Source organism: Oenanthe melanoleuca, chromosome 5 (genome assembly GCF_029582105.1).
Source record: "Oenanthe melanoleuca isolate GR-GAL-2019-014 chromosome 5, OMel1.0, whole genome shotgun sequence".
Lineage (NCBI taxonomy): Eukaryota > Metazoa > Chordata > Aves > Passeriformes > Muscicapidae > Oenanthe > Oenanthe melanoleuca.
This window is the reverse complement of record NC_079339.1, coordinates 6311541-6328369: the sequence shown is the minus strand read 5'-3', so window position 1 is coordinate 6328369 and position 16829 is coordinate 6311541. Positions and strand designations below refer to the sequence as shown.

General features: G+C 38.4%; 1 protein-coding gene across 1 annotated transcript; it reads left to right on the top strand.

The window, feature by feature from the left end:
* The first annotated feature begins 675 nt into the window (after window positions 1–675).
* On the top strand, window positions 676–16785 carry ZDHHC13 (zinc finger DHHC-type palmitoyltransferase 13). Its single transcript, XM_056493498.1, has 17 exons — window positions 676–755; window positions 1330–1463; window positions 1837–1959; window positions 2429–2506; window positions 2966–3110; window positions 4412–4476; window positions 5055–5217; window positions 6085–6210; window positions 6472–6605; window positions 7325–7428; window positions 9769–9890; window positions 10879–10941; window positions 11295–11388; window positions 13350–13433; window positions 14233–14390; window positions 15574–15671; window positions 16182–16785. Exons 1-17 carry the CDS (start codon window positions 735–737, stop codon window positions 16315–16317), a joined length of 1848 nt encoding a protein of 615 aa, XP_056349473.1. The 5' UTR covers window positions 676–734; the 3' UTR covers window positions 16318–16785.
* The last annotated feature ends 44 nt before the right edge of the window (window positions 16786–16829 follow it).

The following is a 16829-nucleotide window of genomic DNA, read 5'->3' as shown; positions in this document are numbered from 1 at the left end:
CGTTATGAGGGGACATTGGGGCTCAGCTTGGCTTGGCAACGGTCCCAAATGGCCTTGAACTGCTGTGGCAACCACGCCAGCAAGGAGGCGGCACTACTCCTTTCAGGGAATTGTGGAGAGTCAGAAGGTCCCCGCTGAACCTCCTTTTCTCCAGGCTGAGCTCCCCTAGCCTCTCATCACTTGTGCTGCAGACTCTTCATCGAAGGATCGCTTCCAGCTACTGAGGAACAACCCCCGAAAAATTCTCCAGCGGAAAAGTGTCCTTGCCCGCGACCCGAGGGACCTTATGCGAAAAGGAAAGAGTTTTTCGACGCGGCTGCCTGGGTAAAAGAGGAGGAGCCATTTCAGGCGCAACTGAAAAAACCTGGGTGCCGCCGACTCGCCCGCCCAAGAGGCTCCGTCGCGGCTGCGGCAGCTCGGGGAGAGCTCCCTGGGTGGGGCCCCCGGCACCGCCCCCGGCAGCGCCCCCTCGGGGCCGATCCCCCCCTGGCACCGCCCCCGGCACCGCCCCGCCCGGCAGCGCCCCCTCGGCGCCGATCCCACCCCCGGCACCGCCCCGCCCGGCACCGCCCCCTCGGTGCCTCCCCCTCGGCGCCGATCCCCCCCCGGCACCGCCCCTGGCACCGCCCCGCCCGGCACCGCCCCCGGCACCGCCCCGCCCGGGCCGTGCGTGCCCGGCCCCGCCCCGCAGCCGTTCCCAGGAAGCGGGAGCAGGAAGCTGCGGAGCCGCGGGCATGGCGGGCGGTGGCCCGGCGGTGAGCAGGGAGCCCGTGGGCAGTGCCGGGGCTAGAGCGGGCCGGGGATGCGGAACGCGGCAGCGGGCCCCTGGCAGGAGGCGAGGGCGGGGATAGGGTGGCAGCGGTGCCGCCGGGGTTTGGCGGGGTTCCCGGGCAAGAGCCATCCGTGTCCTGCCCTAAGTGTGCCTTGTCTGTTCCCTCGCGTCGGCTTTCTGGCTGCACGGGTGGCGCTGTGGCTGCCAAGTGCGTTCCAAACCCTCCTCATGGCCGTAGGTTGTGGTTTCTGGTGTGGGAGCGCTGTTTTGGGTGAGCCTGCTGTGTCTACATGGATGAGGCTGCTGAACGTTCTGTTCTGCAGGGTGCTGGACGCCTCTGTAATTTGTACTGATGCACCTTGACGGTATCCCTGCTGTCTTCGCAAATAAAAGGATTGGTCTCTTGACAGGGGGTTTTAACTGTCCTTTGAATTAGCATCTTCGTTTGTATTAACAGAGCCTAACACGTACAGTGAGTGCTTCTGGTAAAGGGGGAGGTGTGTGCTGTGTGCAGCCGATAAATGACAATGGTTAATAATTGTTTCGTTAACTGCCAGTGTAAAAGCCATTGCCATGGGCCTCCTCGACCTCATATACATAGCAGCCACAGCGTCCATGGAGATCAAGGTCTCCCAGGCCCATATCCCACTGCTGAAGACCCCAGCACCTGTGATATAGTCAAGGCTACACAGTAAGTACATGTTCTGAGGGTGCAGAGTGTTGAAATAGATGGGGGCGTCCTCAAATGTGAGCCAGGCTGGATATTTCTACAAAGGAAACACTTTCAGTTTCATTTTCTCCCTGTAGTGGAAGAAGAAAATCACTTACAGCTGCTATTGAAAATAAAAGCATTTCAAGCAGCTTTGTTTAAGTAGAAAATTCCACTCATCAAGGCACATACCCACTCTTTTCTCAAGGCTTCCATTGAATGCAATGAGGAATTTGCTCCAGTAGAAGCTGCTGGGCGATGCTTACAGAGATGTATTATTTCGTTAGGATGCAACTGTCTCCAGACTGGAGAATATTGAAAACATGATAAGTAAGTTGATTTTTTTTCATTTAAGGTATGGAATGCTAGAGCGATGCAAAGAGCTGGTAGAAGCAGGATATGATGTTCGACAACCAGACAAAGAAAATGTGACTCTTCTTCACTGGGCAGCAATAAACAACAGACAGGAGCTGGTTAAGTGAGTTGGGAGTCCCTGTGACAGTAATACAGTGTATTCTGCCACTGTTACCTATAATAATATTGTTGCTTTTATACTTGAAAACAAAGGAATGCGCTGCTTGACAAGAAAAGGATAGAATTCAAATTTTAATCAAATTACCTTGTGAAGATATCACTGAAATGTAAAGATAGCCCATTTCTTTACATTTTAAGTCATATAGTACATGAAATCTTTAGATTTTCCTGGGTTTGTTTCTTAACAAAGATGAAAGCTGATTTTAGAAGTACCTTGGTATTGACTATATTTTTTCTTCGACGTTTTCTTGAAACAAAGCATTATTTACTGCCAAACCACATTGTCCATTTGCTTCCCTAGTCAATTTTTTATTATTATAAGTCATTTACTCCTTTAGCTATGTTACCTTTAGTATAATGTTTTGCTATTTTATGATGTCTGTTCCTGACCTCATTGTGTTGTTGTTACACAGATATTACATTTCCAAAGGTGCGGTAGTGGATCAGCTTGGCGGAGATTTGAATTCTACGCCCCTGCACTGGGCCATCAGGTAATGCTGCTAGCAATCACTAACTGCAAATCTGTCAGTATTCACAGCCGTGGTAGTGTTTTCTGAGATCCAGAGAACAAAGCACTGCTTGTCTGGAGAAAATATAACCTGAAATAATTATTCTAGGAAAACTTCTTTGCTTGTGAAGTCTCCCATAATTTCCGAGCGATGATTGGAAAATCAGCACTTTCTTCTGGACTGTCAGTCTTTTGCCAGAGTCAGAGGCTTGGATGACTGCTTACGGGAGAAGTTACTGTACAATAACCACTGTATTCTAAATTAATACTTTGCCCTAGGCTCATTTATTAGTGTGTTTATATTTAATATAATTTCCTGAAAAAAGCCACGAGAGTCTGAAATCTTTTGTGGGATGCCTGTGAGAAATTTTAACGCAATGCTTTCATTAAAATACCCATTTTTACAGTCATCTCTTTAGTGTCATTTCATATATCGTTGTAGACAAGGACACCTTCCCATGGTCATGTTATTGTTGAAATGTGGAGCGGATCCCAGTCTTATTGATGGGGAAGGATTCAGTAGCATTCATTTAGCAGTGCTGTTTCAACACATGCCCGTCATAGCCTACCTCATAGCAAAAGGCCAGGTATGTTGCTGATGCCTCAAATGTTGTTTTCTGCTTACGAGTAGCTATCTGTGTATAGGAGACATTTCAGAATTATCTGGGATTTTTTCCTAGATGAAAAGCAGTGATTTTACACCTATTTTTCTGTGCTACAAGTGCAGACAAATTAGATCTTTTTTATATTTGTTTTCTTATTTTTAATACTCTTCCCTGTTCCTGTCGTCCCGCACATCCAGATTCACCTACATTTCAGCATGTTTAAGAGTGTTGTTGAGGCTGTGCAGATCTGTGGTGCTGTGAAATAATGAATGGTTTTTAAACATGGGAATGAAAAGCAGTATATGATGTATAGATATAATGAAGTATTTATGATTTTATTAGAGTTTTGTAACTAATAATTTTTCAGGTGTCCATCAATTGAAGACTGCAGAATAAATTATCAGACTAGCTCTGAATTTTCATTAAAAATTTCTGTATTATATCCATGGTAGTTGATTTCTCTTAGCTTCTATCTGAAATGAGCAGAATTAACGGCAAGTGTAACAACTTGCTTATAAAAATGACAGGAGAGTTCTTACATGATCTAGACTGATTCTGAAAAACAATCTAGTGTTAGGATTTAGAAGTTTGCTAAGTCTATTTTCTTTTTCATAAGGTTCTCTTTAGGGAGAGTAACTGAGTTCTGGAATGTAGATATAATGGTGTATACCACAGGCTTAATAAAGTTGTTGGCCCACCTTTCTTATAAAAATATCCAAGTGAATAATTCTTCTAAGTAAATCTGCACTAATGTAAGAATGGATGGAGGTAGGGAGCAAGGAAACCTTTGTTGAAAAGGAGGAAGAAAGGTAAGAAAGAGGAAGGAAGAAAATTTAGGTTAAATATTTAACTGTGTCTTGAGATACATAATCCTTCTTTGTGGTTTTAGTAAAGCTGTTTTATGTATTTTCTGTACAACTGTTATGTACATCTATTTGCACAAGGAACGCGGTTAGCATTGCTCTGCAAGGTCCTTCTTATTTATAGTATTTCTTTGGAAAGAGGACAAGAAATACAGGTGACATGATTCACTTAGATATATCCTTAGTGGAGTCTCTCCCTTAAAAATTTCCTTAGATGGAAACTCAGAATATTCTGAAAGGAATGACATGCAAGACTTGTAGAAGGAGAAAAATATTTAAATGAGTGTTGGTTTCTTTGCTGATATAATTTAATTCTGTTCATTTTCTGTTCATTAGTGAAGCTAAGCCAGCCTGTATAGTCCCAAATTCCACTGTTTCCTGTAAAAAATGGTAATCACTTGCTTGCTATCTTATTCTTAGAACATTGACACAACAGACTTCAACGGACAAACACCTTTAATGTTAACAGCACAAAAAGCCATTGGGTAAGTAGAGAATAACTGAAGAAGAGTCTATTGCACAGTACTCAAGAAGCAGTGAAGTGAAGTTTTCCTTTCTGTTTTTTTTTTAAAGCTTCCATTTCCCTTCCATTTAAACTAAAATATGAGATGTTTCAGAGATCAGCAGTTGAGAATAGCTCATTGGATATAGCAAAAAAAGTGAAAAGAATTTCTAAAAGTAGTTTAGGTTTGTGGCTGAATCATCTGCAGCCTTATTGTATTTTCTGCAAAATGAAACCAAATGGGTCTGGATGCAGTGAAATGCATTTAGAACAAATAAATTGGGGAGATACAAGCTACACATGGTGTTGTAGAAGATATAATCTCCATAATGTACCTCATATTTGTTAAAATGCTAAGGTAGCATAGTCTGGAGAAAAACTCCCAGGGCAGGTCTGAAATTGTAAACATGGATCTGTCATTGATGAGCTGTTTCTGAAAGGTGTTATATATCTGCTGTTGTTTCACAGATGAGAACTGTTGTTTTATAAAATGTTCAAAAGTTTCATGTCGAGTCTAGATTATCTTCTCTTTGTTAACTCTTATACTTTATTTTCATCTAGACCAGAACCCTTGAGGTTTCTCTTAAAGTTTAACCCCTCTCTCAATGCTGTAGACAATGTTCAAAAGAATACTGCACTGCATTGGGCAATAGCCTCAGGAAATACTAGTGCAGTAGATCTGTTGCTGGAAGCTGGTGCCAGCCTGGACATAAAAAATGTCAAGGTACGATTTCCTGTGTGATGTTTCATCCCATGTGGCATGAGTACATAAAATGAATGTAATGAAAAATTTCAATCCTCTCCATGTTGGATGTTAATTGCAGCAGAGTTTGGCTAAAGGCAGGTGTTCTTAGTCTTTCCCAAAAGGAAGTAGCACCTTTCTTGAGGTGTGTCTCAAAGTATGAATGCAGAGGTTCTTTGCAGCCTTTGTGTAATGAACAGCTAAGCCTTGTGTTCACTCAACAGTAATTGTGTTCTTTGCAGATTCTGCTCCCTCACCCTTTTGTATTTCATTTTCTTGGGATAAAATTAGTTTCATTTTATTGGGGCCTTGTCTAATTTCTTTCTCATTTCTCAATTTGGCTGTTTTCTACTTAAAAACGTTGTCATGAGGACTTGGACAGATTTTAAAAAATGTGTTTCTTAGTGTTCAGTCAGACTTGTAAAGACTTCAGATTAAGTGAATATCCTCCTGTGAAAGCTGGTGTTTGGCAATGCCTGTTTGTACATTCAAAAGGTTATCACATGTGAAAGGCTTTAACTTTATATTTGTAGAAATTGATAGTATAAATGTTGAAAATATAGATTCTCATGGCTGTATAGATATGTCATTGGAGGCAGTCCAATAGATGAATAGATGCTGTCTATTTGCAAGTATCAATTTCAAAACTACAAAGCTCTGATTTAAGCATGGTAGCACTCTGAATTTAGCTCACCTTTGCCTTAAAAAATAGTAGGAGGCAGGTAGGGTTGGGAAGTAACTGTCCAGTTAGTCTTGTTTTAACTATATTCATTTCTTGCTTCTGTTAAAAGTGAAGGTATTTATGTGTTAAGGAAATAAATAAGTAAACAACACTCTCTTTTGTTAAAGGGAGAGACACCGCTTGACATTGCTTATCAAAGTCAGAATCACTTCATGGTTTATATGATACAAGAGGAAGAAAGAATGAGAAACAGGAGAAATAACAGGTTACTGAAAATAGTAGAGAAATATGAGGTAATTTCCTGATTGACATGCAAATTAACTCTAAGAAGAGTAATTTGTGGAATTGGGTGCACAAAATAGAATTCTTTAAAAGCACATTGGAGTGGTGAGGGGTTTTATGTCATACCTCACCCCTGCTTTTGAGGTATTGATGTGTGACCTTGTCCTGTCTTAGCTTGAGTCTTTCAGCATTTGTTATTACATGAACTGAATGCCTTTAAGTAAGACCAGCATGAGTACTTTGTCATATTTTAACAAGAATAATTTTGACAGCTCTTCCTGATGTTGACATCTTCCTTGATATTCATGTGGGCCATTGGATACATCATGGACTTAAGTTCTGATTCTTGGCTTTTAAAAGGAGGTTTGCTTCTCAGCCTGCTATTTGGGATGGCTCTGTTTGTGAGGTTTGTGGCTTTTTCTCTCTGTGTACGTACTTGTCAAAGACACTTTAAAAAGTATCTGATGCATAATTCTTTTTAGAGTTTAGTTTCATTTGATATGAAAGATATCTCATGAGAAATGGTTGCATGGTGTGTGAAGAATTTAAATACATGTACTTTTTAGAATGAATGACCATAGAAATTGAATGTATTTAAGTGTACACAATAATAGTTTTTTGTCACTGAAGGATTTAAAATAAAAACCCAACCCAGTCTGTTACCTAATTTTATTGTCAGTGTTATTGATAGTCTGCATCTGGTAGACATTGAGATATCTGCTCAGAAATGAACTTTAACATAACTTTTTTCCTGCTATATCCTGTTACTAAATGAGTTTTGATGAGCCATCCCCTCTTCTTCTGCTCCCCACACCCCCCAGTGTTATCCAAAGCTGTTTCTCAGTTTTCCTGCCACAGTCAATGGTCACTGATATGACAATGCTGTCAGAGATTGGACTTTTCACCATTTGTGCTGGAACTGGAACAGAGCACTCTTCAGTTTCATTTTTGCATTGTTAATCCTTTATATATATGGATAAAGAATGCTTTTGAGTTCTTGACTGCTTTGAGAAATAAACCGTGTGCATGGAGTTTTTACAGTTACAAGCCAAATTATTTATATTCTATGGATTTATGCTTCAAATATATTTTGAAAAATACTTCTTCCTTGTAATGTTCTTTCAGGCAACTCGTGGGGCTCAAGAATCTAAGGTATCTTCCCACAGCATTTCTACTAAGTTCAGTGTTTTGGATGTCCATGACCTGGTTTTTCTGGTTCCTGCCTGATATCCTTTATACTCAAGAAATGCAACTCTCCATGGAGTTTCTTGTAAATCTAAACCTGTTTATGCAAACAGTGATGAGCGGTTCCAGATAATTCCATGTGACTGTTAATGTCTGGTAAGATTGGTTTAATCCCATTGGGAAGGGGCAAAGTGACTTTAAAGTTATACACAGACTAAAAGTCTGTACCTTCTTTTGTCTATAGATTTTTGTCTTCTTTATAACCTGAACTATTTCGTATGTTACTGGAATACCAGAATGAAGAGCTTTGTTATAAAACTAATGTTTTTTGTTAGCATCTCCACATCACTCTTTAATTTTCCTCACTGAGACTGTTGTCGAGTGATGTATTTTGGCATGTGGTATAACTGGGTAACATATATCTTAGTAATAATTTTAAAAATATCTCTTTTTTCTAAATGATAAGCATGCTCCTGCCTTTAAAAACAACATCCTCTACCACCACCTCCCTAAAAAGAAGAAATTTCTTTGTGTTCCTGTGAAGAAGACTATTCAGTGTCCTGTCTTTATTCACAGATTACACTTTAGTGTACAGTGGATTGATTTATATCTGACATTTACTTTCTTTGAAGAGGCTTCTTACTGATGAGTACAAAAACTTCTTTTAGTTTTAGTAACTTGTGCTCTCTTTCCAGTGCCCTGCTCTTATGTTACACAGTGTGCATCTGTTTATTGATAAAGTTGTGTGCCTTTAGGAAGATATTTAGAACTGCATATAATTTTGTACTACACCAGCTATAATATATTGGTACGCAGTTTTAATAAATTTTTAATTCAGCCTTTAAATGACATTTTCTCTTGTACTGTTCGCAATTAAGATGTCCTTAATAGAATTATCAGGATTAACTTTGGTGAGCTGATCCAGTATATTCCTGCTGCAGATTCACACATATGCTTGTATGAATGGAAATGGTATTATTCAGTTGTTGTGAACCTTTAAGGTTTGTTTTATTGGTGACACCTAAGTTAAAAGGAAAAAAAATTATACTGGTAGGGATTTGAATCAGACACTTTGCTGAAGATAGTGAGCATAGCAATATTCTTGAAGTCCTAACCATAGCTTGGTGAGATGGGCCAGGGAAAAGGTTTCCATTTCACTGCCCAAACCTTTTTCTCATGAATGTGTTTTCCTTCTGCAGCTGTTCACAGATCTGAGTTTTTTTAAAGTTTTCAGGAATTCAGTTAGCTGTATTTGTCTATCAAACTTCCTCTAGACTGAATGAAAACCCAGCCATTCTAATTAAGGATTTTCCTGAGCTCCAAAAAACTAATAGTAGAGCAAATAGACCAGCAGTATCCACAAAAAATATGCCATCATTTTGGCTTCTACAATTGCACCCTGCAACTGCATTGTGACAGACACAGCTGGTGTTTGTGCCAGTATTTCATAATATCTTGATTTTAATTAGAACTGTTTGCAGTGTTGTTAGTTCATAAGACAAAACAACTTCGAGGTTGCCATCCTGGATTTTTAAAAATTATTTACACTTGAGTTCATGGAGTGACTGAAGGGTCACTGGACAGGCAGTCCAGGCTTGAGCTCGCTGCTTGCTCCTTGGTGGCAGCCTGAGCTCTCAAGTTTGATGCCCTGAATTTAATCAGTATGAAACTTGCCCCACTCCACATTTCTCTCTTGCTGTATAGAGACTGTTAATCTTGACATGTTTTTCTTGCCCTCTCATCTGATACACAGATGGTTTTACTTCACGGTGTAAAAACTGTGCTCCTTATGTCCCATTACCTTCAGAAGTGTTTAGCAGTGTGTGCTTGGGGGTTTTTTTGTGTGACAGAAATAGTTTCAGGATGACTTTCGGTTACATTTTTTTGAATGAGTATATTTAGTTGCTTTTGCGTGAAATGAATGGGACAAGGTAAGACTTAGTAAGAGCCTGTTTGAGTTTGGGGTGGGTGCAGCAGCCAAAGAAATCTCACAGCTGCCAGAAGCTTTATTGCTCTGCATGTCTGACTGATATTGTTTAAATAAAGTACAAAAGCTCCAGAGGGAATAAAGAAATCAAATTTGTTTCATATCTGTGAAATATTCAAAGGCAGAAGTCTAGAGGACTTTTAAGGAGGATGATATGGAGCCCTATTATGATGCAGGTTTATACAGTTGTAAAAGTCTTCTTCAGCTCTCAAACTGAACAGAATATTCCATTTCTCTGATGAGATGGCCTTGGAAGGACAGAGAGGATCCCACTGTAAAAGTGAAAGTAATTTTTTCCTTCTTGTGGCTTACTTGTAAAGTAATACAAACTAATTTTAGCATATTTTGCTTGTTTAACAAATAGTGGTATTATAGTCCTTAACCTGATTATCACATACCACAAATGCAATTCTTAAAATCACTTTCATGTTCAGCATGATGGGTCTTCTCTATTATTTCTATAAAACCTGGAGCACTGATCCTGGATATATAAAAACTTCAGAAGAAGAAAGAAAAGAGGTGGGTGATTTTGTAAAAACAAATGGAAGGGCTGATGCGGCTCTGGTTGATTTGTTTGTCATCATGTGCATCTCTGTTAAACTGGAAAGCAGTGAAATATTCTTCCTTAAAGAATTTGTAGTAATGTCGTTTATCAACAGATCTTGGAGAATGTCTCCTACTGCTTGTTTCCTTATCTTCCTTGTCCTGCTATAATTTTCTTGCTTCTATCTTCTCATTGAAATGTGAGCGTTGACCAAAGATTGTACAGACCCACTGGTGTTATCTGTGATATGAATTCACATAAAACTTCACTTAAGAAATAGAAGTTTTGGATAGTTTCTGCTTCAGTTGTCTCTAGTTAGAAAGAAATAGTCTCAGTGCTTTCCTATATATCATATGCTAGTAATTATTTAAATGTTATCATGTGCTTTGAGGACACATATACTGGTTTGATTTTTGTGCTTGAACATTGTGCAACTCACATGCTATTTCCTAACTGTCTTATAGCGGCCAAAAGAAATCACGGGCAGCCAATCAGTAGAGAATTTAGTGTCTGGTCTCCCCAACCAATGGGTTAAGGAAAGCATTTTGTTTGTGATCTCATGGCTCTCATTGAGGTTGTATTTCTTCAGATTGCCAGGGAGAATAAACTGCAGTTTTAACTTATTGCCAAAGGACTCATAAACATTGTGTCCTTGTAAAGGTGCAGATTTCATCTCCTTGAAGTCTGGCTGATTGTATGAGAGGTGCCATCACATTTTAAGGAATGTTTAATTCACATAATTTATTAATTTTGGACAGAGATACTTTTCTGAGTACTCTTGTGTGGGCGAAGCTGCATTAGTCTTTGCTGGTTTTTTTTTTTTTCTTTAAATAGCAAGTTCTTATTCCTGTTTGTGCTTGGCACTTGCAATACTTACAAACTGCAGAAGTTCTAATGTAGAAATCTTCATAGCACCTAAGGAAATGTGATCCAAATGCAAGCACAAAATACTTTGTCTTTCAGAACATTATAGCTCTTGCAGAAGCTGGTTGCTTGGACTTCAGAACATTTTGCACATCATGTCTTGTAAGTAGGGCTTTTGTACTTATTTTCTTTGTGAACCTGCCTCAATACTGCCATGAAAAACCTTTTTCCTCACTGTTTGTCATTAAAGTGTTGCACAAGTAGTTTGTTTAGATTTCTTTATTTATTTTCTTTTATGGTGATGAGAGATGCCTTGAGATCCTTGGACTCTAATCTTAATTTAATTTTTTTTTTTTTTAATAAAGGTTTATGGTTCTCATCTGTGTTCTGTGTTGTGAGGTGTATGATACAGTGATTATGCAAAATGTGATGCTAACTGTAAGATGATGCCTTAAACTTTGAGCAAAGTAGATGCTTATGCTATGAATGTATTCTTTTCCTTCATCCTCACCTAGGTAAGGAAGCCTTTGAGATCTGTGCATTGCCTTGCTTGCCAAGCATGTGTAGCCAGATACGATCAACATTCTCTGTGGACTGGCCAGTGCATAGGTGAGAGTGTGTGTTTTATCAAATTTGAAAACACCACATATTTTAAAAGTTGCTGAGATAACATTTATCCCCGTAAAGAGATAGCACACATGATACAAGAATATCCCATTGATACTGAATGGCTCTGATAGGAGCCAGAGAGAAATTAGAAGGGAGAGAGAAAAGCAAATAAGATTATTCAGGGGTTGTTAGGGTGGTTACCCTAAGAACACAGACTACACAATCTGTAACTCTTTGGAGAGATAGGGAACGGGATATGATTGAGACTTTGAAAAAGGAAAGAAAAAAAATTAGTAAGATGGTGGCTAATGTGAATGCAGAATTATTAGCCAAGCACATCATAGTAGAACTCAGGATTTAGAACTGGTGAAGGAAAATATGTCTCCACATGGCAGGCAGTGACATTTTGGAGCTTGCTGCTGTAAGGGTTTGCAGACCCAGGCAATATCAGCAGGTTCATAAAGTGATTAGACAACTTTTTTGGACAATGTGTCTGGGAGTAGATAGTAAAACAACCAGACAAGTATGCAAAGTCTGACATATTAATGCAGTAGCTGTGAATGAGGAGAATGAACTGGAGGAAGTGGCTAGACTCATGTGTCCTCCTGAACTTCCATTGCCTCTTGTCACTATCAGATGTTGGGAATGAGGAAATAGGAAAACCTTATAAATATGAGTGCTTAGCTAAAGATTTTGAAACCATAAGTGAAATAGAAATGATAGCAGTTTTCGACTGTGGGGCTGAGAGCAACAAAGTGAATGTTTGAGACCTCTTTCCTTTGTTTAGTAATGGTAATGGTAATGCCAAATGCACAAATACCTTAGAGCCAGCAGACATCCTTTTCCAAGTATGCTAGGAAAGGTTTAGAGATAAGGTTTATAGATAAGAAAGCAATAAAACCTGGTAATATAGCGATTCCTATAGATTGCATGCAAATATTAGGAAATGTGTATCTTGTAGTAGATTGGTCATTAGAAATTAGAATATTCAACATAGGAGAAGACTTATTGTAAACAGGAAATCGCTCTCTATTACTCTCTCTCTCTATTATTCTCTCTCTTTCTCTCACATACCTCTCTCTCTCTGTCCTGATCTGAGTTGAGGCTGGCAGCTCTTAGCAGGACCTTAACAATAAACTACAAACTTCAAGACCAGAATATAGAGAGCTCCTGAGTCTGTCCTGACGACTGTCCCCGACAATAATTCCCACAGTCAGGGACAGTTCTGAGTGGAGCATCTGTACCACTGAGATAACCTTGCAGGGCGTTTCTGTCTTGTGTTCTTCTCTCTCACCCTCTCTCTTTCTGGCTCATTACTCAAGATAGGAAGGTGACAGCTTCACATCTGTAACTATATTTTTCACTTTTTTTTTTTTTTTCTGCCAATAGATTTTTTCCTAGTGTTAAATTCTATTTTTACGATGTTTGCTATTTACAAGGTGCTGAGACAGCCTTCTGATGTGTTGTCTCTAAGCTTTGAGCAATATGATTCTAATTAAAAAATATACCTTCATGTAATAGTTTTTTTGACAGAAGTCTGGGGGTTTTTTATGTGTGTGTTTTCACTTCTGAAGCATACAAGGTCAGACAAATTGAATAGCTTAGACTTCTCAATCATATGAGACTATTTTATTGTGCATGGGAGGGAGTTGTGGTTTCCTAATTAGTTCTCATCAGACTAAAACACCTGAAGGCATGCTCTGAAGGACTGACAAATCTTGGTTGACTTTATGAGAATTAATTCTATTATATAAATTGGGGTGCCTTACAGGAGAAAGTTGAGAGAAAGATCAGCCTTGCCAAGCTCTCTTGTGGATGGCAAAGGTAAAATAAGAAATGTATTTGATTCTCTTTTTATTCCTGCAGACTTCAGTGGAAATATACTTACTGCTGATTTTTAAAATGTCCAACTTTAATTTTTTTTTCCTGTTTTTTCCTTTCCTATTTTTTCTCAATTTCAGGCATTGGGAACCATTATTTCTACTTGTTGTTCCTGTTTTTCCTGACCATGACTGGTGTCTGGCTGCTTTATGGAACTCTTCAGTGTATGTATCCATGAATTTAGTTTTATTTAGCTTTCAAATCCTGTCTGTGTGTGGTCTTTATTTTTTTCAGCATTTCATTTCCAGCAAGTGTAACCTTCACAAGTGATACCTTATTTCAGCAGTGATGTTACTGTGCAAGTGAATTTTTTAAGTGAAAATGCATCCTATCTGAGTCTTTGGTCAAATACCTGATTCCATTTGTGTTGAGCAAGAACAAAGATGCTACTGTAGTGGGATATCCATTGGAAAATGAAATAGTAGGAAGCATTTTATTCGAGAGGAAATAGGGAAGTCATGTGGAGGAAGGTCACGTGATAGGTTCTAGTCTGAATGCCCTTTGCTGTAACAGAAAATAAGTTTGTAAATACGTTATTGCAAAAGCTTGATTGATTTTTTTTTTTTTTAATATGGAATTATCTATACTAAACACAAATGTTTCTTGTTGGTTTTGAAGTAGTTTAATCCTGAAGAGACAAAAAAGTATCTCATTAATAAATCTGAATTGTTACTTTGAAAATTTTAAAATTTATTGGAAAGAGAGGAAAGCTCATACAATTGAGTTGCTGAGGATTAATTACCATAGCACCAGGCTTTAAAAACAAGGATGTTTGTCTGGGAATCATGAACACAGTATGTAAAGATTATGCAGCCAGAATAGCAAGCAGTCATGCATCTGTGTGAGTGCTTTTAGGTGACAATGGGGTAGATGAAACATGGTATTTCTAGATGATGTTGCTATGTAATATTAATTTCATGCAGATTATCTTTGCTCAACTCATAAAGGCTTAAATCTTGTCAGATTGGTCCAACCACTGTGCAGCAAGTTTCCAGCAAGATGGAGTGTGGGTGTACTTCACTCAGACTGTGTCCTGCTCTCCCTGGGTTTCCTACATCTCCTCAGTAGCCTGTTTCCACACCCTTTGGGCCTCTGCGTGGCTCACTGTTCAGCTTTATCAGGTAATATTTTTCTTCAGTTTATGTTTCTTGTCACATTAAAGCTTTTCCTTTGATGATAAGCTTATTGCCTGCTCTCCTTGATTACTGTCACAGCAAGGTGCTACACTTAAATCTTGGGGCAGGCCTTGAAGTTTCACAGGTTCTTGTGCACTTAGCATTTTGTGTTGGAAGTATAATCATAGTCTGCAAATCATTCCTATAACTGGGTTCTGGGTTTACTACTCATTAAAAATTCAAAGCGTATAAAAAGTTGTTTTTAAAGACAAGAAATTTGTTTGACTCATAGTACTGGTATTAATGCCCCCAAAACTGCACAAATGCTCACTAACACAGTTATTCCCGAGTTGAAATTTCTGTGGCAGAGCTCAGCCATGTGTCATTAGACCATGTAAAATCCCACTGCTGCTGTAAAAACATATGACCTGGATTTTATCTTGTTGAGATAAAATTGTCAAATTTCTTGTTTATGTTTTTCTCAGACAAAAGCTTGGCTATGCAAACAGACCTGAGAACAGCTGTCTTAAAACATCTGTGAAACAACTTGTTTAGCAGCTCTTAGGAAAGAGGTGTTTTTGAAATATGTGTTAAGCCCAGTGATCTGAGGGCTTGTTTTACATCTTGTTTAGTAAAAAAAAACAAAACAAAACAAAACAGAAAGCTCCACAGTTTTAAATGTGTATTGCTAGATTTTTGCAGTGTCCAAGACACTGGGATATCATGCTGGAAAGAGAGAGGGAGGATATTTACAGTTTAACTACTGTGTTTCATACACAGTGATTTGAAAACGTACTGCTTTATGGCATTTAGTGTCATTGTGGATCAAGGGGTCTTTTTCTACCATTTTGTGTGGTAGAATGTAGACAAAAATCTGAAGAGATTGGTGCTTAACTGTGATAGATCTTAAACTTCTGCAGACATCTGTGAAAATACAGTCTTCACAGACATCCCAATTAAGCTTGCCTTCTCTGGAAGCTGATGTTAGAACTTGCCAGGGTCTGTTTTAGCCCAAATGACATTTAGAAACATACTTTTCAGTCATCAATTATAGCAGTGATTACTTATTTGTTAGATATGTCCAGATTTTTCCCCACTGTCCCTTCTCATTAGTACCTTTTGGTCTCACCAGAATTTTGATTTGTGATGTTCATGTTGCAACCATTACGGACATTTTTCTTCCAATCAGATTACATTCCTGGGATTGACCTCACATGAAAGAATGAATCTTCTGGTGCAGAAAAAATCCTCTAAGCATCCTGTTTCACTCAGGAGGACTCCATACAAGTGGGTATTAATGAATAGAGTGTTTTAAACATGTTATCTCTTCAGTACTGTTTGGTTTCAATGCTTCATAAATGTAAAAACACTATTCTGAGTGTGAGAGAATGCTGTCCTTTAATTTGTTCGTCAGTCTCTGTGTCTGTTGTGTAGGATCAGAAAGAGAATTAAGGTATGAACTGGCCCCTTTCTGACTTCTCTTGCAGTATTTAACTCTGTTAATAGAGAAATCAGTAGCAAGGTTTCCCTGTTTCCTCAGGGATACTAACAGATGAGATCTTACTAGCTTTTAAGTATTTGAGTTCAACTTAATCTACTCTCATTTGTTAATGTAAAACATGTAAAAGTTCAGCAAAGGAATAATGCTCAGCTGAGAGCTCTTCTGTTTCTTCTCCCTAAGCTATCTCCCTTGACAGGTTAGTATCTTAAGTACTGTCTCATGGTGAAGTGGTATTTTTCATGCTTGCACTCTTCTTTTTTTAGGTTTATTAATCCATATTTTTCTCTTTTTTTCAGCCTTGGATGCTTCCAGAATCTTGCAGACTTTTTTCAGTGCAGTTGCTTTGATATTTTCAAACCCAACATAATTGACTGGACCAAGCAATATAAACTTTTTCATCTGGCAAAGGAGAAAGAAGTTCATTCTGTGTAAAGTTTTGCTTAATTTCTAAGACAATTGAGCTGAAAGTTAAATAAAACTGGATATTTTGTTAATTTTTACAAATTCTTCTGAAGGTGTGTGGTTTTATTTTTTATTATTGTTTCAAATATTAAACTTACCTTGCATAAGATACAGCAGATTTGTATATGGAAAAGTCACTATGTGTCTGTATGTATAGTTTGAGCTGAAGCTATTTAAAATTTTATGTGAGAAGATGACACAGATATATATATTTTTAAAGGTAAGCTTTTGGGACAGAATTTCAAAATGATGTACCCTTTGCTTTACTATTCTGGTAACAAAATACAATTAAATTTGAAAATTAAGGTGAATGTTCATGTTTAAAAACTTAATATTACAATTACATTGTAATTTTATTGCTTATGCTGTGAAAACCTCTATTAAGTCTTTATATTTGAAGAGTTTACATGCAATAAAATTGAGCTTTCATACTTGTAAGTGTATTTTTGCAGATTGAAATAGATTCAAGGGATATGTGACCA